At 47.3% G+C, this 20,406-nt stretch overlaps 1 protein-coding gene across 2 annotated transcripts in view; it reads right to left on the bottom strand.

The window, feature by feature from the left end:
• Positions 1-608: 608 nt before the first annotated feature.
• ARMH4 (armadillo-like helical domain containing 4) overlaps positions 609-20,406 on the bottom strand; it is a 66,899-nt gene continuing 47,101 nt past the window's right edge. The window contains exons 6-8 of one of the 2 annotated variants that reach the window (XM_027662592.1): positions 9,569-9,600; positions 5,303-5,437; positions 609-5,109 (exon numbers count right to left, since the gene is read on the bottom strand). In XM_027662592.1, the coding sequence (XP_027518393.1) occupies positions 5,041-5,109; positions 5,303-5,437; positions 9,569-9,600 (236 nt within the window). In that variant the 3' untranslated portion in view covers positions 609-5,040. The remainder of the gene's footprint in view (positions 5,110-5,302; positions 5,438-9,568; positions 9,601-20,406) is intronic. The other variant, XM_027662594.1, reaches the window with a different exon arrangement.

Below are 20,406 nucleotides of genomic sequence, written 5' to 3'. Positions count from 1 at the left end.
TCAAGGCCAGGTTGGACAGGGCTTGGAGCAACCTGGTCTGGTGGCACGTGTCCCTGCCCATGGCAGGGGGTTGGAACAAGTTTGCCTTTAAGATCCCTTCCAACCCAAACCATTCCACAACTCTGTGATTCTATGAATACTCACCTGCAATAAGGCAGCTTTTATGAAACATTTGCAGCACCTACAACTGACACTCAAAGCTCACCAGTGCTGTATCACTGGGGTCTTGAAAGGTTTGGGCACAGAACTTTTGCTCATGGGACAAAATAGAAAGAAAAATGTCCTGGTGTGCACAGAGAGACCTCTGGCCATGTGGAAAGTCAGTAGTGGGGCTCATTCCTGCTACTGCAAATTACACCAAGGGAATTTGGGGTGTTATTCATCACAGCCTATGGCAAACATCTACCTCCTGGTAAATCCTACCCAAGAAGTCCCAGGCTGAAGTTCCCCAGGGCTCCTATCACCCTTGCAAGCCCAGCCTGAGTCCCTGCCCAGGCCACGCAGTGTGGAGAAAGAAACACAACAGTCAAGACTTTCAAATGATCTCCTCACAGCTTTACCTGGGAGCCAGTGAATGCCACAAACCACAGAGCAGGGAGACGAGGGGCTCAGAGTGAGCTATGATGGACAGCTTTTTATTTCCCAATGTTTTCATTTAACAAAGTGCTACATTCCATAGTTACAGTATGAGGAGTTGTTCCTGTCCAAAATAGAAAAAAAACCACGAGGAAGCATGAGGACTGCTAACATCACTCTATGGAAGCAGTGCAGTCCAGAGAAACCTCACCAGGGGGAACATCTGGCCTTAGAGACACCTTTAAAAATCAGCAGCTGTATAGAAGAGGTGCATTTCACCAGGGCAAGAGCTGCACACCAGGCTGGTTCCTCCTGTCAGAAATGGGGCTGGAGATGCTGTTGTGTGATGCCTTCAATAAATTCTGGCTTGTGCTATCAGGAAAATGCAAAACAGAGGTGAGTGACCTGTCTTGTGTCAGTCGAGGGATTATTCTATTGCTGCAGTGAAGTCACAGTCACAGCCGTGCCAGGGTCACCTCAGCACTCAGGGGCTTACAGTTCACCCAGCACAGAGGATGAGGAGGATCCTTCTTGGCTGCCTTTCCTGTCCTGTCTCTCTCAAAAGAATCTGCTTGTTTGGCAACGCAGAGGTACAGATTAAATCAGCAGAGCTTTAAGCCACTGGAGTTTCAGCTCCCACCTTAACCCCTCCTCCCCTCCCTCCTGCCATCTCTGTTCAAGGAAATGAATTAAGCTCCAGGAGTTGTATAGAGAATAATTTTAAGAGCCCAATCCAAAGTCTACTGGCCTTGGATGAGAAGGGAAGGAGCTGAATGATGCTTGTGCTTTCAGGACTTTCACAAACTGCACTGATGCCGGGGGCACTGCAGGAAACCCTGTCTGTGCTCCAAAGGCTCCCACAAGCTTCCCTGGGATCCAAGGCTGGTTCTGACTGTCCAACTTGCTTCCAGGTTAAGCCAAAGACATGGGAAGCCTGGTACCTGACCAAAACCAACTATTCAACAGACACCTCCTCTCCAGATGGACATCAGCTGGGATCTCTGCACTGCTGAGCGGGTCAGAAATTTGGCCAACAGTAGTCAGCTCCCAGTCAAGACTCCTTGGTTGGTGTTCAGAGTCAGAGACAGGCCTGGCAGTGAGGATGGACCACCAGCAAAACCCTTCTAGTTGCTAACTCTGTCTCCAGCACAGATCAGAGAGCCCACACTGAACTGTGCATGCAGCTGGGTCTCCCTTTTGGCTACCACTCTCCTGCTTGCCCAGGCTGTCCCACCATACCTTCCATACATCCACTTACAACTAATTGTCAGCCCCACTTGTGGCACTGCTGATTTCCAGCATCCCAGCCTTGCCATGTCCCCTCTGAGGAAAGCCTGGTTCTGAGGACACCAGGGCACCCAGCTGATGCAGTAAAACCCCACCTTTGTCATTCTGACTGACAGGCTTGCCTTTAACTCCTCAAGTTCATTAAGTTGGGGCGGCAGAAGAAAGACAGGGAGACTGATTGCTGCTGCAGAAAGCCAGTGTTTCCCAAACTGTGGATTTGTTAGCACAACCAGAGGCCATGGCACCTCCCCACCCGCCTTCCCAATCCATCAAACTGACAACCCATCCATAAAGATCCTCCTGTGCTGCCAGAGCTGGGGTACTTAAACCAGCAGCCTGCAGCTTTGCTCAGCCATCCCTCCTCCTTCTCCTGACAGGCCCAGCAGCTCTGCATTTTACTGAGTACTTAACACAACTTATGCTCCAAGACAGGCCCCCTCTTGCAGAGGCCAGGGCCCTTTATCACTGCTGACTCCTCGTGCCTTCCAAGCTGGACCAGGGTAAAGCACTTCAAGAACACCTTGCAGCTGCCTGAGTTTCATTTCCAGCCTGGCACTGTTCCTGAAAAACAAGCCTTTCTGAAGATGATCTCCAGAAACCTGGAAGGGAGAAGTCATTTCACTTTGCAACTCCCATCATACCTTGCCAGGAATAAATCACCAAAGAGCCCAAGGGACAACATTTCCTGATTTCCAATGCTGCAAGAGAGTCAGCAATGCTCACCTGGACTGTTAACACTTCCTGAGCACCTCCAAGAGACTTAGGAATGAGAAGGAAATAGGGACAGATGAGTCTGGAAGGAAAACTTCATCTTAACTTGGAGTGATCGCTTATTATGGGAGAAAGAGGCTTTAATTTTGGGTAGGGGCACCTGGACTTGGTGGATTGCCCCTCAGTGCCTGTTAAAGATATGGGGCTGATTTTAGCAGGGCAAGATTTTCCTCGTTAAAGTTTCAGGAACAAGAAGGGAGAGATGCACTGTGAGATTTCCCTGTCTGGGAAAGCCTGACCTGGAGGGACTAGGGTATGAAGACCTTCCCCAACACGTTGATGGACCAGTCTCCCCAACCTGCTTCCCATAAACTTGGTGGGATGAATGTGTGAGGGACCACACACAGCTGTTTGACTGGAAGACTTGCATTAGCAGCATTTTGAAACCAGTTTGTCTCACCTGTCCTTCTCCAGGTGGGAGATGACTCAGTAGGTGTAAAGGTAAGGCTCTCAGGAAAATACCTGGCCTCTGAAGAGCATAGATTGTTCAGAGCTGAACATCACATCTGGTGACTTAATGTCCAGAGGAGGTCCTGACCTCCTCAAAGAGACCTCAGCCTGAGGAGGGGCTTCTGAATGTCCTCCCTGCCTTGCAATCCCACTCACACTCCCACAAGGCATTTGCTTCCCATCATCAGCATCTACCTTTTACCATCTTTCCACCTTCACAAGGAATGACATCCTGCACCTGCCCCTCCTCAAACTCTCCTCCCTCCACTTCTTCAAAGGCTCAGTGGGATTTAATCTCACAGATGTGTGGTCTGCCCTTATTTCTCTGATCAGGTCTCCTCTGGCAACAATCACCGTTCCTTGCATGAAGGATGATTCCCCACAAAACAGTGATTTCCACCTCAGAAACATGGATGCTTTGCACAAAATGTCAGATTGAAGTAATTCCATTACCAGAAGCAGAGATAAAGTAACGCAGCCCCTTTTCTGGCTATTTTGACAGCGTTTCTGTGCAAAGCAACATCAGCCTCCCCTGTCTGGTGCCTGTGACATCTCAGGCAGTGGCTGTGTCTCCCCCTGTAACCCAGGGCTAGCAGGGCTAACCCAGGCAGCACAGCAGCTTGCCCTCACTCTGTGCCACCCTTGGTTTCACCGCCACAACCCCTGAATCCACCTGTCCTACAGCTCTACCTTCCCCCCCCATGGCCAAAGGTTCCCAGTGTGACCATTTCACATCCCTGCAGCAAACACCTCTCCAGCTGTAGCTGCTTTCCCAATCTTAGCCACGAATCCCTCAACACTGGCAGTCACCTGCTCCACAACCTTGAGTGCCTTTCTGCACTCCGTGGTCTGGAGACCAGTTGCCCAGAGAAGCTGTGGCTGCCCCATCCCTGGAAGTCTTCCAGGCCAGGTTGGACAGGGCTTGGAGCAACCTGGGCTAGTGGAAGGTGTCCCTGCCCATGGCAGGGGGGTGGAATGAGATGGTCTTGAAGGTCCCTTCCAACCCAAACCAATCTGTGATTCTATAAGACAAGACCCATCCAAATCCCCCAAAGGTGCTGCTGTTCGTGCAGCTTTCAGGGGCTGAAAATGCAATTTCCAGCAGGACAGATGCTCCACTTTCATCTCTATGGGAAAGCAGCCTTGGAAAGAGATGAACCACTAACTAGTGTCCTTCAAACAGGAGGCAGGAGCTGAGGAAGCCTCAGATCTGCCTGTTCTCTGACCTACACTGACCAAGAGCTGAGAGATCCATGCAAGACCACCCGTCAGCAGGCGAGCGCTGGTATTTATTGTGCTGTAACAGACAGTGCTGGTTGAAAATGGACAGGATTTTTGTGGTGAAATCAAGTGCTGAGGCCATTCCCGTGTGTCTCCAAGCAGTGTGGAGCAGAGCTGAAGGGAGAGAGCAGGGGTGAGAGTCGGGCACCCAAGTGCAGAAATGTGCTTCAAACTGAATCAAGAACACTGAACGTGGGCACTTCTCAGGTGGCCAGGGACACAGTTCAGGTGTACAACTCATTAATTAAGCAGAGCAGCTAATCTTAGCACTAATGAACTCTAGCTCAGGTAATGTAACATTTAAAATTAATTGGACAGCAGTCATTCACAGTAAAGATTTCCATTCCCAGGTTAGGTGAGAGCTATTGTTATGATTAGATTACTGCCAGCCAGGACCAAAACAGTACACCAGGGTGATAGGAAAATAATCATCCATATGGATCAGCTCCAGCTGTAACAAGACGCGCTGTGGATCTGAAATGTGAAATCTCCACTATTGTATCAAACAAACATCACTGGCGGGACACGAAGAGCGTAGCATGCCTTGGCCAGGGCACTGAGCCCTGCTGGGGCCCTGGGGTGGTGGAGAGAGCAGGGATGCAGCACAGAGTCACTTGTTCTTCTTCTCCCTCTCCCTCCCTCCTCGGAAAAGTCACAAGGGCACCGCAGTCCGGTTCAAAATTCATCTTCGGAGCTGTCAGCCAAGAGCATGACTCGGTCCTGCATGCTGTTAAACTCCCTCTGCTGCGGGGGAAAAAGAGACATGAAAGAGCTCCACGTGCAAAAAGGAGATTGGATAAAAGGCATTTGAATCCCTCCATCCCTTAACCAAGACATCCAGGGCACTTCAGTCATACCCAGGCTGCGCTCGCTTTACAGCCCAAAGGGTTAATGGGAGAATGGGTGGGATTGGGGTCTTTCTTTGCACTTTCCATACCTTTCTTTTATGTCTCTTTGAGCCATTTCTCCTTCGGCGGTTCATAATCTTGATGCTGTAGAGCGCTCCCAGGATAAACAGGGCTCCTGCTATTCCCACTCCCACGGGAACCAGCATCCCCGACATGTACCCTGCCTAAGTGGGAAAGAGAAGCAGAGCAGCACTCACAAGACCATCCTTTCAGAGTCAGTTTTCACCAGTTCTAGGGCTGAGATGTATCCCTGTGGTGCTTTCCTCAAAGTTTATTGGGTTTGAGTCCCTACCACCTGCCTGCACAGGATGAGCCCTGGTTCCAGGGGCTAAGCAAGCCCCAACCAGCCCCCACTCCAGGACCAAGCTGTCAAACCACCACAGCTCCCTCACCATCAGCTTTTTCTAACAGATATGTGCTGTTGATAGTTGAGAACCTGCAGTGCCTGCCCAGATTTAGGAGAAGGAACAATTTGGGTGAAGTGTCTATCAATATGGGTGTAAGTGTGAAGGAAAACCTCAATCACCAAGGCCAGGCAATCTCAAGTCACACCAAAGATCTGTGACCACTCAAACAGCCTGACCAGATGCTGTGTAAAGTAGGCTGAGTGCTGCTCTGAGCCCCCCAGGTACCACCACCACAAATAAAGGCACAGGTGTATCACAGAATGGTTTGGGTTCGAAGAGATCTTAAAAATCATCTTGTTCCAACCCCCCTGCCATGGGCAGGGACACCCTGCCCTCTCTCTGTGCCCAGCTCAGCCTAGGTCTTCTCTGCTTTGTACTCAAAATCTTTGAGGCAAACACTTTTTCTTTGCATGGGAAGGGGTGACTTGCATGAGAGCAGGATGATGACATAGAGGGAGGGCACACAGACCTTCAGCTGGCCCTAAGGGAAGCACAGCAAAAGTAAATCAGCTCTAATTCCATTGCTGTGATCCATATGTTTGCACAGCCCACTAAAAAAACATATAAATAGCAAGACTAATTTAAAAATTACACATCTAAACATTTAAAATCCTTTGGAAAATATTCCCTAGTCCTTGTTATTTTATATTTTACTGCTTCAAATGAAAATGAACATAAGTTCCAAGGTGACAGACTGCTTCAGAATCCTCACCTAATTCAGGCTGGGGGGCCCAGTGCTGCAAGGGAGGCAGGTACAGCCTGGCCCCCCTCCCTCAGAAGCTCTGCCTTTCTTCTCACTGCAGCAGCAGAGTCCTCTGCTGTGCCACTACAGCTTTACCCTTCACCATGTCCACCCCCCAAACCAGATTTTACACCTGCCAAGGGACAGATGCACCAATCCTGAGGACTATCAGCCAGCTCTCAGAGAGCCTCAGCCCATTGCTTACAACCACTCATCTTCATCTGCACTCCCAAACTGCAACACAGAGCCACAACACACACACCAGAATCACTTTTCTTCTATAATTCACAAAGTGGGAGGGGAAAAAAAAAAAAAAAAGCAAGCTATTCAGGTGCACTGCCCTGCCTTTGTATCCTTACCTGGAGAATGAAAATAACTGCTTTCATCTAGGGCAGACACAATGCTAACAAGGGCTGGGTTGCTCTCCCAAACCCCTCCAGATCCTACTCAGTGCTTTAAATAGTAACACCTTTGTGTGTGGATCCCAAGGCTTGAGGGATCTTCAGCTGCATCCTGTGGATTCCCTGAACACCCTCCCAGAAAACCCATCCCCCTTCAGCACAGGTGCTGGGAGGGGGCTGCATCCCTGCACCCAGCTCCTGAAAAAAGGAGGTTAGTGAGAACACAGTTAAAAAGGCTCTATCTCTGAGAGGCAATTAAGGTGCCTTAATTGGGTGACCTAATTAGTGTAGCGTGGGGTTTTCTATTTCTGGAACTTTGCTGCTGGCACAGGCAGTGACTGGAAATGGCTTTTAGCTGCTGCCCAGTTGAGTTTCCACCTAGAAATCACTGCTTTTAATACAGCAAACTCCTTAGCCTGTCTATGAGCCTTTATCACACCTGACCAGCCCGTGGCCTTTTACAGGTTTCCCTCAAAACCCAGATCAATGTTTTATACCCCAAAAGCCTGTGATGTGACACAGACCCAGCTCTTCTGTGCTGTGCAGCCCAGCTCCTGAGGGTTTCTGCACTTGCTTGATAGAAACCCCCATTTTATAGGCAGCTCCAAAGCCATGTTTTTGACCCTTTCCCATGGGGAAGATGTGGCTTCCTTAGGGATGCTTTTAATACACCCAGTCCATGACCATGACCTTCCCAAGCCTTGAGATAACAGCAAGAGAACTTCAGAGGAACGTCATGTCCATTATCCACCACACCAAATGCAACATTTGCACAGTGTTTGCAGGAGACCAGGCATAAATCTGTCCCTGACCCCTGCTCCTGGTCCCACACTCCCCACACCCTTTCCTCTCCCGTGGAGAGGGACACACAAGGACGTATCTCTCAGGGATGAGGCCATCATGTGCCAGGATCCTCTTCTGGATGGAGGGATTGTAAAACAGAGGAAAAGGGCAAATGAGTAGGGCACATACGACTGGTGATGATAAACTCAACAAGGAAGAGGAGGGAATGGGGTGAACAGGTTTGTTTGCTACACCAGCATTTGGTTGGGGGTGGGGAAGTGCTTTTTGTTGGGCTCTTCTAAGGGAAAATGTGAGCCAGGTGAAAGATCTGCCTCCACGTGTCTGCTGTTCCCCAAAGGAGGGAGATGGCTCAGGGCCAAATCTCTCTTTTAAGTGGACACCAGTGCATCCTCAGTTACACCAGTGTTTGTGCTGGGCACTTCCAGGCAGCCCAGGATTTACCTGCAAGAGGCTGGAACATGGAACAAGCACCCCCTCTGCAACGGGGAAGGACAGAGGAGGCCAAGGTGCCAAGGGGAAAGAAGTGAAAGCTACACTTCAGTGAGAACACACTGATGTCCCCAAGCTCGTGTGTGCCACGTGTTGGCATGAGCAGTTGGCATGAGCAGGTGCCCTGTGCATGCTGCATTCACTCCAGGCACCCAGCCAGCCCTGGTGTCTGCTCTTTACCTTCATTGGGAAAACCATTCTCTGTCCTTTCAGCGTCTGCTTGGGCTGAATCCCAGGCCAAAGAGCTCTGCCATGAGCAGAGCTCGTACTAGACATTCCTCCTTCCTGGTGTGGGCAGAAAAGCAACTCAAAAAAGGCTGGGCAGGAACCCACCTTAAACCCTTCCACTCCCCTGTCCTGGAAAATTGATACCCAGACCCCATCCCTCTGCTCTGACTTGGCAGTAAAGTGCTGCTGAAATTTGGTGAGGACCACGTGGGAAGGCTGGGCTCCTGGGGTGAGGAGGCTGCTTCAGCTCAGAGATGTATTTTCAGAGTTTCCTTGTGGTGGTTTTTTTCATCCATTGACTCCGATCCTGCTCAAGAATTTCCCAGCCTTGTTGACTCACAAAATGTTCTTGCCTTAAAACACTACTGCCACCTTCATTTCCAGCTTCACGGCTCTGCCACCAGCAACACGACATTTGGAAGGCTTCACAACCGTTTCAAAATGTTAATATTTGCTCCAGGGCAACAGAGCCTAAAAAGCCATCACTGCCTGTGGCTGGCACAGCTCTTGATTCCAATGGATTACCCCCTGTGACACCAGGGAGAAATGATCAGGGCCTGCTACCTTCTCAGTCTTCCTATGTTTACTCTTTTCTCCTTCCAGGGATTTGTAGCTCTTCGTGCATGTGGAGGCAGGGAATGTTTTGTCCAAGAGGTGACATGGCACACAGCCTCTCACCAGAGAGGAGCACCAAAAATCTCTTGATTTGGATTCAGAACCAAGCTTAGCACTTAAGAGAAAAGGTGTGGAGGTAAGTTCCTCACCCTGGGATCCCTGGAAACACTCCAGGTCAGGTTGGACAGGGTCCTGAGCAACCTGATTATGATCTAGTGGAAGATGTTCCTGCTCAGTGCAGGGAGGTTGGACTAGATGACCTTTTAAAAGTCCCTTCAACCTCAAACTATTCTGTGATTCTATGATAAGTCAAGGGGCACTGAAAAAGTAGCTCTGGTTGTCTGACAACAAGGTCATTTTCTGGTGCAGAGAGATCAATCAAATACCCCTGTGCCTCCTTCTGCCCTTAGTAACTGCCCATCAGGGATGTCTTGTGGATTCACACCACCATATACCAGCTTCATCTGGTTCATTTGCCTTCCAGAGAAAATTTTAAGCCCTTTCTCAATTGTCTTTGTAGAGATAAAGAACTGCACTGACATGAGTTTATTTATTCCTGCAAGTAAACATGTTTTGCTTTGAAAGGAATTGAAACACTGAGCCTCCTACCTTATCTTTCAGCTTCTCCATCCAGCTTCTCACTGAAAAATAAGACAAAAAAGCTGTAATCATGTTACTTACGTTAATTAGCAACGACTGATAATGATAATATTAAAATAGACAGTAATTAACTTGACAAGCTGATAAGACTTTACACTAGATTCCCTCTCTTCTCATTCATGAGAAAGAGCAAATGCAGCTGAAAATCAACACCAGCAATTCTTCAAGTGAGTTGGCAGGCAAGCAGCTCACTTTTGCCTGAGCAATTCACATCTTCAGAGTGGTTAAAAAAGGAATATAAAACCAGTATTTCAGGTTGTGGATTTTTACTTCTCATACAAGGACAAGAAGAAAACCTTACAGTGCAGGTACCCCCTTCCACTGGCCTCCTCCACATAGATATTCTTCCTTCTGTTTGGAACAGCCTGTAATCATGGCCAAAAAAGTATTATTCCCTGTCTTTTATTCCCTTGCTTTTCTGGAAGAGCCACTGCCTGCTCTGGGAAGCCACCAGAGGGTTGGGGTAGCACTGGACGTGCTAAATTTGTAAACTAAGTAAATTTACACTGCCAGCACAGCGACTTTCTTTTCCTAAGAGTTAATGTAAGTCCTGTGAAACACGATACCTGAGAATTAAAGTTCTGTGATGGCATGGACTTTGGGATGAAATATCCAGCTAGTCTTAAAGAACATCAACACCACAGGGCACTGGATGTGTCTGAGGGCAAAACGCCCACAGAGATCCACCAGGATTTTAACTAATTCCTGCTCATAGGTAAGAAGTAACTAAACAGTTAAATGTTGTTTTTTCCAGGGTTCACCAAGTGTGTTTTAAGTCTGGCCAAGCATTCCCATTTCTCCAGGAGGACGATGCTACGGGCACAAGGGGACTCTTGGATAACACCAATGTCCTTCTGAGGGATATTTCTCCCAGGACACATTAAATTTCAAATGTAACTCATCATTTATGGAGTGAGACCCTATCTCCAAGCCTGATTTGTGATAGAAAGTGCTTTCAAAGCTTGTATTAGCAGTATTAGAGTCTGCACATGCACATACACCACCCAGGGCATCCTTCAGAAGGGAGCCTTGCTGTGAGTGGGGAGGGGCCAGCAGTAAATGGTTATTTTATGACTCAGACCACAAATTCAAAGTGATTTGAATACTCCCCTTTTAAGTGTTAATAACATAACACTTCCAAAAAAAAAAAGGATCCCAAATTACCTAGAGGTGAAAACATGTGAAACAGGCACAGGTGAACACACACAAACTCATGTCTGACAAGGACCTGGGAAAAAAGATGAATTATCCAGGAGAGAGACACCCACAGCACTAGGAGAGGGCAAAAGGTCTACTTTTATCAGCTCTTCCCACCATTAGTCTTGCCCTGCATGGACTAAGCCGTAGTAAACTCAGTTTTTGGAGGTGCCATCACCATCCTGCCTGCCTTGAAGTCACTCCCAGTGGAACACTAGAGAGGAAGGGAATTCATGGTTCCCCTGGACCAGGTTTCTCAGCTGGGTTTCCAGATGTGACACTGATGAGAAGGGTGGTGACAGTGGCTCAGTCACACAGTAACAACCACAGGGCTTTGGACTGATGTCCCCTGTGCATGCCCAGACAGCTACACAGGTACCCTCAGTGTGTGCCCACCACTGATGAAAGCCACTGTGCTGCTCAGTTGGCCCAAACTCAAGCTGAGCACAAAGCCTATTTTTATGTCTCTCACAGCAATTATATGGGATCAGTGATCTCCTCAATAGCCGACCCACTTTCTTGCAGCTGAACAACGGTGCTCTAAAGCAGCAATTAACTCCGCAGTGTTTCTGCCAAGGCAGAGGCAGGGGCTGATCTAATAATATTCTATTACCTACTTCCAGCAAACACAAGCTCTGGCTTCGTTCCCCTCTGCTCCACAAAACAACGGCAGCGCGTCCGCTGGGACCCACAAGCTCCACAGTACAAATCTTTGTTTGCTATCACATAATTGCTCATTATTAAAACCAACCTTGTTTTCAGCCATGCAGAGCACATGTCAGATGCCTCTGGGAATCAACCCAGGCCACAGGAAAAACAACCCAAGGTGATTTCTGCCAGACTGGATGGCTGTCCAAGGGATGCTGTAATGCAGTCACAGGCTGGCTGGCTGGGTCACAGCCTCTAACCTCTGCTAGAAGAAAATAATGGCCCTAAATTCATGAGATTAAGGCAGCAGGAGGTCAAAAACCCTTGAATGTCCTGGCAGAACTGCACTGGTGTGTGGCAGCAGTGGATTCACCTCTCCTGGGAAGGAGCAGAGAGTGCGGAGCCATCACAACCAAGGTCCTGGACTCTGCAGCCTGTCAGGCTGGGGCCAGGACAAGTCAAGGAGCCCTGGATTACCATGAATTACAAACACTTTTCATTGTCACTAATGCACAAAACTGTTTTAGCACCTTTGAGGAAATGACAAGTCAGAGTGTCATCAAAACCAAGCACTTATTGCAACAATTCCTTACCCATCTGGAGACACTGTGGGGTGTGGGTAGGAGATAAAGCATTATTTCAGGTTAGATTTGATATCTATGCTAAGCAGCTACCATCAATTAACTCTGGACTTCAGGCTCTAATTATGCATCATTATCCATGATTAATATTCTGAACTTGGTCTTGGAAGAGGAACATTGTGGTTGGCACCTCCTCATGAACACACAACGCTCTCCAAGAACACCAGGTGACTTTCCAATGAGGCCAAGCAAACAATTACTAAGAGATACTCTAGTCCATGTATTTTTCATCATCCCCCTTTTTTCTCCTTCCCTGATCACCAAATGTCCTGAAGACATTACAACAATCTCTGGGTGTGAATTACCAACAAGTGTCTGCAGTACTGGCTCATTTTCCATGGCATTTTAAGGATGGTGAACTGTCCAAACTCTGCCTCGGCTTAATTTTGATCCCTTGGTTTCATGGGGAGCTAAGTAAGATCAGTGTGGAGCACTTCTGCAAATTACATACATAATCTGACATTTCCTCAGTGATTTATAATATAATGTCTGCATCTTTACAAATTAATTTTAAATAGAATATAGATGAAGATTAAGCTGGTCAGGAGCGCAGAGGAGGAGCCCAGTTGTCTGACAGTGGTGTCAGAGCAGCTCAGGATGAATTGAGACACTCACATTGTGCTATTTTTAGTCATTTTTACCCAGCTTTCCCCTTCAAAATGTGCAGCTAGCTATTAAGATGCTATGGTGCCAACTAAAGGAGGGTAAGCAGCAGCCTGTGGTGTCTGCCTGGCCCTGCCTTGGAGATACCTGGTCTAAGGGGACAGTCAAAAACCCCCACAAGCAAAACCATTCTGAAAGTTCAGGTTGTGGCAGGTGCAGGCTGGAGAGGGACAGTGAGTGACATTGGACTTCCAGGGATGGGGCAGCCACAGCTCCTCTGGGCAACCTGTGCCAGGGCCTCACTACTCTCACAGACAAGAATTTCTTCCAAATATCCCATCTAACCTTGCCCTCTGGCAGTGGGAAGCCATTCCCCTTTGTCCTGTCACTCCAGGCCCTTGTCCAAAGTCCCTCTCCAGTTCTCTTGGAGCCCCTTTAGGCACTGGAAGGGGCTCTCAGGTCTCCCTGGAGCCTTCTCTTCTCCAGACTGAACACCCTCAGCTCTCCCAGCCTGTCTCCAGAGCAGAGGGGCTCCAGCCCTCTGAGCATCTTCGTGGCCTCCTCTGGGCTTCCTCCAGCAGGTCCACATCCTTCATAAGTTAGGCCATCACTCCTGATCTCATTTCCTGTTGCTGTTCCATGGACTGCCCATCTTCAAATTAGTTGTGTTTCATTAGTCAGGTCTCCGGTGTCCCCCTTTGCTCTGGAAGCTGCAGGGCACTGGGTGCCAGAGCCTGGCTCTGCCTTTTCATCTGACCATAATGCACCATCAAATCTCTTGCCAAAGGCTTTTCCCTGCTTCCCTCACCACCCCCCTCTAGAATCAGGATCACAAGGCCTCCAGGCCTCTTGCTTTGCCAACTTTTAGTAATCCTAATTGCCTAATTATCCACTCCAATGCAATGATAAAGCTGCTTAATAATTCTGGTCGCTTCTCATTCATTCTCTCCCTTCCCAGATAAGAAAATGCAAAGACTTCTGGTACAGATTTCGATCAATAATTCATGCCCTCCTGCCATCATTTCTGTCTCCCCCCTTCCCCTCTTGGATGCCCTGCTGCTTTATCTTGTCACTTTGGTTTCATCTTATCAGCTTGTTTTAATCATATTCTCTTTTTCAATCATCAGTTAAAACAATTCTGTTTTTCCGTGGCACGTTATCCCTCATCCCTGCACACCTCCCTTTATTTTCAAATCCGGTGTTTACCTCTTCATTCCAGAACTACTGATGAAGATTCATCCATCACCTTCTCTTTTAATAATTCTCCACCATGACCACCAGATCAGTGGTGAAAATGTGGCTCCTAGGATCCTACTCGCTCTCTCAAGGGCAGGGAAAAGGACTGAAGGATGGTTTAATGGTTAAGAACTAACCTGGAGCTCGGGTAACCTGCCCCAACCATCACACCTGCAATTCCTGAGCTGCAATAGGCTGAGAGGGCTGCACCAAACTTCACTCTGGGAGATCAGAAACTATCAGTCATGCTCAGAGGATGAAAAGATTTTGATCTAACAGATACTATTAATTACTTTCACATCTGCCTGAGATCAGAGACATCCCTATCTCAGGAGTCAGAGAAGCTGTTTAAGGACAAGGTCCCCACTGCAGCAGATGACAGTTCCCACTGCAAGTGCACCAGACACATCCAGGAGGCCAAGGTGGATGGAGCCAAGAGGTAAAGACAGCAGCCCTTCCTGAGCACTGGCAATGCCTGCTCTGGATGCTGGGTTTGCTCTGCCTTCCTCCAGCAGGACAAGGCCTTCATCCCACCCACGAAGTGTTGTAAGGCAACAAAAGGCCAGCTTGGTGTATCTGCAGGAGTGTGGAAATTGTAAATCCATAGTGAGGAGGCTTTTTTTGCAGGCACAGTGAAAGGTAAGTGCATCCTGCAGCTGATGCAGCTCAGCACAGATTTGCCATCGTCTTCTTCCCCAAGACAAATCCATTCCACTCTTCCACACCTTCCTGCTACCCTGCTCTTCCCATCCCCCAGCATGGAATGGCTGGGGTTTGGTGTTGCATCTCATTGGGGCCAACAACTACATTCCTCATTCATAAATGCCCAGAATGGTTTGGGTTGGGAGGGACCTTAAATCACCTCATTCCACCCCCTGCCATGGGCAGGGACACCTTCCACTATCCCAGGTTGCTCCAAGCCCCATCCAACCCCATCCAAGCCCCTTGGACACTTCCAGGGATGGGGGAGCCACAGCTTCTCTAAGCAACCTGTGCCAGGGCCTCACCACCCTCACACCCATCTAACATCTAATCTAATCAGATATTAGATTTCTTCCTAATATCTAATCCAAACCTATGCTCTTTCAGCAAAGGAAAGCTGGTTAAAGTGTAAAAAAATAAAGATCAATTACTTTCAATCAGTCTGTATACAGCAAGAAACCTGCCCTGTTCCATTACAGATTTCATCCCGTTCTCTTGCAGGTGAGACTTCTTTCCCAAATGAGACTAGTGAGAACAACTTTGCAGAAATGCTTCGTGCTTCATCTGCTCAGCTCTGACAACTTAATGGCACAAGGCTGCAGCAGCTCCTTTCCCTTAAAAAACCCACGATTTTCAATTTACTTACTAGCACAAATAAATAATAAAGAAAACGGCATCTGGCTGGAAGGCAGCATATTTTTAATTCCAGAAGAAGAACTACCTGATAGGAATGCTGATGGATGAAATGCCTGCCATGCCCGACATGAGGAGACTTGAACAGCCAGATAATCAAACAAATGTCAAACTGACAATTACCATTTATGTTTTCAGGCAAGAATTTTGGTTGGGTGAACTTTGAATTGACAAAGTGAATTTTAACAGTTACCACAGAACTGTCTGGTCTCTGAACTCTACCAACTCCACCTTTTCCCTGTCCATCCAGCTGCAATCCAAACCTGGCTCCACACCATCACCTGCCATGACCTGCCCAAATCTCTTGGGAGAGAAATGAAGATGGGGAGAGAACTTGCCATGCTCATCCAGAAAGTAGAAACTAAAATGGGCTTCCCAACTCCTTCCTTGGCCTTATCAATCCTTTTGACACTGCCTGCCCCATGGCATTAGGTCTGGTTCCTCCTTTTCCTTTTTCCTTGCACTTTTTCAGCTGTTTTCTACTTTGATCTGAGCAGCCACTTGCTGAGGCTGGCAAAGGCACTGCCCTTCTGCCTTGGCATTCCCCTCTGAACTCAGTTCTTCTGTGGTGCCTTCAAAACACTTGTTGGCACAGATAAACTGTTTGGTTCTCTCTGAGGGACCCCAGACAGGCACAAGTTGCTAAGACAAAGCCAAGGGTACAAAACCTCTCAGTATCCTAAAAGTAAAAGGCAGTAGGAGGCTGTTGCTGTGAACTGCCTGTCATAATTTGTTGGATGAGTAAACATTTACTGGATCAGACAGTGTCCAAAAGCTGTGTGCACTCTGGGAGAGGAAATGCAAACTTTGTTCATGGAAATGGCAAAATTTGCTCATGAAAATGCTCTGCTGGAGCAGACACGGGATCAGCTTCTCCATCACTCTGCCCTGGCACAGCTCCTGGAGCAACACACGGACTTACCAGCAAGGAGAATCCACCCTCCTTTAGCTAATGGGGTTTCCTGTGTGCTGAAAATGTTCATATTCACCAGCTTTCACAGAATCACAGAATGGTTTGGGTTAAAGGGACCTTAAAGACCATCTCGTTCCAACCTCTGCCATGGGCAAGGACACATTCCATTATCCCAGGTTGCTCCAAGCCCCATCCAACCTGGCCTTGGACACTTCCAGGGATGGGGCAGCCACAGCTTCTCTGGGCAACCTGTGCCAGGGCCTCACCACCCTCACAGTCAAGCATTCCTTCCCAATATCCCCTCTAACCCTTCCCTCTGTCAATGTGAAGCCATTCCTCCAACTGTTCCTCCAGGCCCTCATCCAAAATTCCCCTCCAGCTCTCTTGGAGCCCCTTTAGGAACTGGAAGAGGGTCTAAAGTCTCCCTGGAGCTATTTTATCAAGTGATATCCTGCTGAAGATGCACAATCTTTCTTTACTCACGAGCTTTGACTTTGCAGCTTTAATAACCTTTTTAAGGTAGCTTTTGTGTGCTGTTTATTTACACATCACTATCCAAATATAACTGCATAGAAGCAGCAGCTGAAGAGCCACATGTCCTATGAAAGAAAGCCTTCCCAGGCTTTTTCAGGGCACTAAAACATCTCTCCCAGAGTTTGTGCTAATCCCTGCACTCTTAATTCTTCTAAAATTTTGCTGTACAATTATTTTTTTCTCAGAGGTCTCCAGTAATAAGTTTATTAATAGTTTATTTTTGCCCATGGCAAAATCTTGGTCCAAACAGTTAAAATTCAGTTAAGTTATCAGGAACTAGAAGACAACAGAATATAAATCCAACAAGTTGAATGATTGGCATGCCATGTGCAGATTTACAGGGCAGTGTCCCTACATTAAGCCAATGTTTTAGCTTTTCTGGCACCAAGTCCCCCTGAAATCACTGCTGGTTTTGCCTGAGAGACAAGTGTAGGCTTTGGCCCCGAGTATTTGTAGTAAAAAAGGGCACAAAATGGAAATTGGTCCATTGCTACCTTTTAATGCCCGTTTTTCACCAAGCCTATTTTCCACTCCATAACCCAGCACCCTTCCTCATAGCCTGGCAAAGACAGATAGATTTCTGCAAATTAACCCCAAATGTCAAGATGATGAGAGGAGTGGAAAAGCTGGAGAGGCTGCAAATGGAGAGCACCTCACACATCCCTCTGCTCCAACAGCACCTCATTTCAGCTGCAGGACGGCAGCAAAATAATAGTGGCTGTTATGTGACTAAACACCTTTTAAATCTCCAGCTGAAGCCACGTGATATTCCCTTTTACTGAAAGAAGAGGGCATTTCTCACCCAGCCCTCTCTAAATGCGAACCACAAAGACTTTCCTGTCCCCCTGACAGAGCCTGCAGCCTTATCTGCTTTAAAGGATCAGCAGATAAACTGCAAAATTTCTTCCTGTACTCCAGTTTATGTCTGATATTAATCAGGCTGGGGAAAGTTTCTTGGTGGTGCTTTTTTCCCCTTCCATAAAGAACAAAAGTAATTTTCAGAACCATTTTTCCTGGGGACACTGGATGAAGGATTTGCCTGCAGCAAGGAAGGCTGAAATAGGGATTTTTCCACTTTTGTATTTAAGGAAAAGGAAGTATTTTTCTTATTTCAAGTTTCGGCCTTTATTTCATCTGGCAAGACGCAGCGCTCCCCATGAAATGACATAAAGATCAATAAAGTACTAAATGGTTGGAAAGGAAAATGATGGACTTGACCTTTAAAGGAAAAAAAAACAAATATTAGACCATGTTTTCAGCAAACAATTATTCCAGTGATTAAACCACAAAGCCCTGAGCATCGATTAGATGCTAAAAATAAGATCTTATTATGACAGGGACTCATTTTCATGCAAATACTTGGCAACAGGAGCACTGTCCAGTGTTAGTCACAAAAAGAAAATGAACTTGCCTGTGTTTGCTAACAGGAAAAGTCTGATCCCACACTCCTCCTGCATCCAGAACTGAACATTGATTCCCACTGTGATTCGATGCTCTTGTGATGAAACATCAAATGGGGACTCGAGGTCCCCAACACCAGTTCAATAGCCTTGCAATTGGCTTCTTGTATAACCAAGGCAAGTAAATTAATCTCTCTTACTCCATTTCCCATCCTTACCATGGGAATATTAAGGGTACAATAGATCATATCTAGCATATCTCTTCTGTTTCTGTTGCTTGTGTCAGAGCCTCTTCCTCCCTATTTTAACAGCCCCTACTGTAACACCTCCATCTGGATGTGATGTTCTGGGAGTTAATACAGCACAAATATTAAATCACAGCAAAATGGGATTATTGGGAAACAGATGTTCCTTAGGACGCCATTATTTTAAGCACTGAAGTACCCAGGATGCTCAGGAAACACAAATATATTTTCCTTTCCCTACCCTCACTAACATCTACCCAGACTGCATCAACTATTCCTGAAGATAAAACATCCAGAAAACTCTTTAATGAACACTTGCAAGGAGAAACAAACTCTTAAGTAACTATAGGACCAAAGAGGGAAGAATTCTGCTGCTCTGAATATGTATTTGAGAAAGAAATTGAACTTGGTCTTACTCCTTCTCCAGGAAGGAATATGAAATGAAGGACAACAAACCAAACTCAGCCTTTCCCTACACAGGGGTTGGACTGGATGACCTTGAAAAGGTCCCTTCCAACTCAAATTATTCTATGATTCTGTGGTAAACCCCCATGAACTTCAGAAGAGTTGAACCATCCCACCAGGGGATGTGCCCTATCCAGGTTTGCTGTCACATTATCCACCTGTAGAGTCCACTGATACCTCAGGAAGTTAGAGAAAATCATGCATGCTCCCAGGAGAAGCTTGATTCCAGGGAAGAGGTGATACCCACCTGCTACTCATCAACCTGTCCCTGCCTGGAGTTCACACTCAATGCTGATGAAGAGAACGTGAAAAGATGCTCTTACATTTAATTCACCCAAGGCCTTACCCACTGTGCACTAAGGTCAGTGTGAACCTGACCAAACTACATATTAAGCCCCAAGTGATCAATACCCATCTCCACTTACAGTAAAATTCACAACTGGGAAGTCTGAAAATCTGTGGAGAAAAACATCCTTATCCAGCCAGGGAAGAAGGAAGAAAAATAAAATAGTTTCATCAGGCAGGTGAAGAAAGTGATTTCCATAGAATCACAGAATGGTTTGGGTTGGAAAAGTCCCTAAAGACCATCTCATTCCAGCCCCCTGCCATGGGCAGAGACACCTTCCACTATCCCAGGTTGCTCCAAGCCCTGTCCAACCTGGCCTGGAACCCTTACAGGGATGGGGCAGCCACAGCTTCTCTGGCAAACGTGTGACAGGGCCTCACCACCCTTACAGGCAAGAATTTCTTCCTAATGACCAATCTAAACCTGCCCCCCTTTTGTTTTCTCAGAACTATTCCCAACTATTTCTAATGTTCCAGGCAGACCTACGGGAATGGGCCCTAGGAAAAGCACAAAGAAGCGACAGGGAATGAGCCAAAGGGTAAAGCAAAACAATGAGGAGACAACATGGACATAGCAGCATCTTAGGAGTTGTACAGTGATTTTACAGTGTGTTTACACTTCCAGTGATTTATTCCTGCTGTCTACAAATGCCCTGTGTCACTGGCAATTTTATCCCCTAAGAAAACAGCAAAAACTGCAGGAATTACAGCACTCCTTGGAGGGCAGGTCAGCAAGAAGGTCACAGGAGAGCTGGGTACCAGCAGACTGCTGATGAGACTCCAAGCTCCAGGAAATCCATGGCACAGAAATGCCTCATGCCTGGAAGCGAGGCAGACAGGGAGGTAATGACACACAGCACCAAGGCAGCGTGAATGATGCCTTGCACTCCCTGTAATGCATCCTGAATGAGCACTGCCATCCTAAATTTACAGCATAGGGAGTGGGGGAGGGCAGTGCCCGTGTACATCCCTTCAAATCTTGTCAGACCAGGCTAAAGCAGAAGCCAAGCGACGGGATCTGATGCATCAGGAAGTGTTACTACAGCACTGACTGAAATGAAATATAAATCAGAGACATAATTCTTGTCATACCAGGCTGCTTGGTGCCTACAGGAACCAGAGTGACCACGGGCAATCCACAGGCACCAGGGCAGTGGATCCATTG

The sequence above is a fragment of the Corapipo altera genome, unplaced genomic scaffold (genome assembly GCF_003945725.1).
Source record: "Corapipo altera isolate COAL_440 unplaced genomic scaffold, ASM394572v1 169, whole genome shotgun sequence".
Classification (NCBI taxonomy): Eukaryota; Metazoa; Chordata; class Aves; order Passeriformes; family Pipridae; genus Corapipo; species Corapipo altera.
This window is presented reverse-complemented; position numbering and strand designations above follow the sequence as displayed.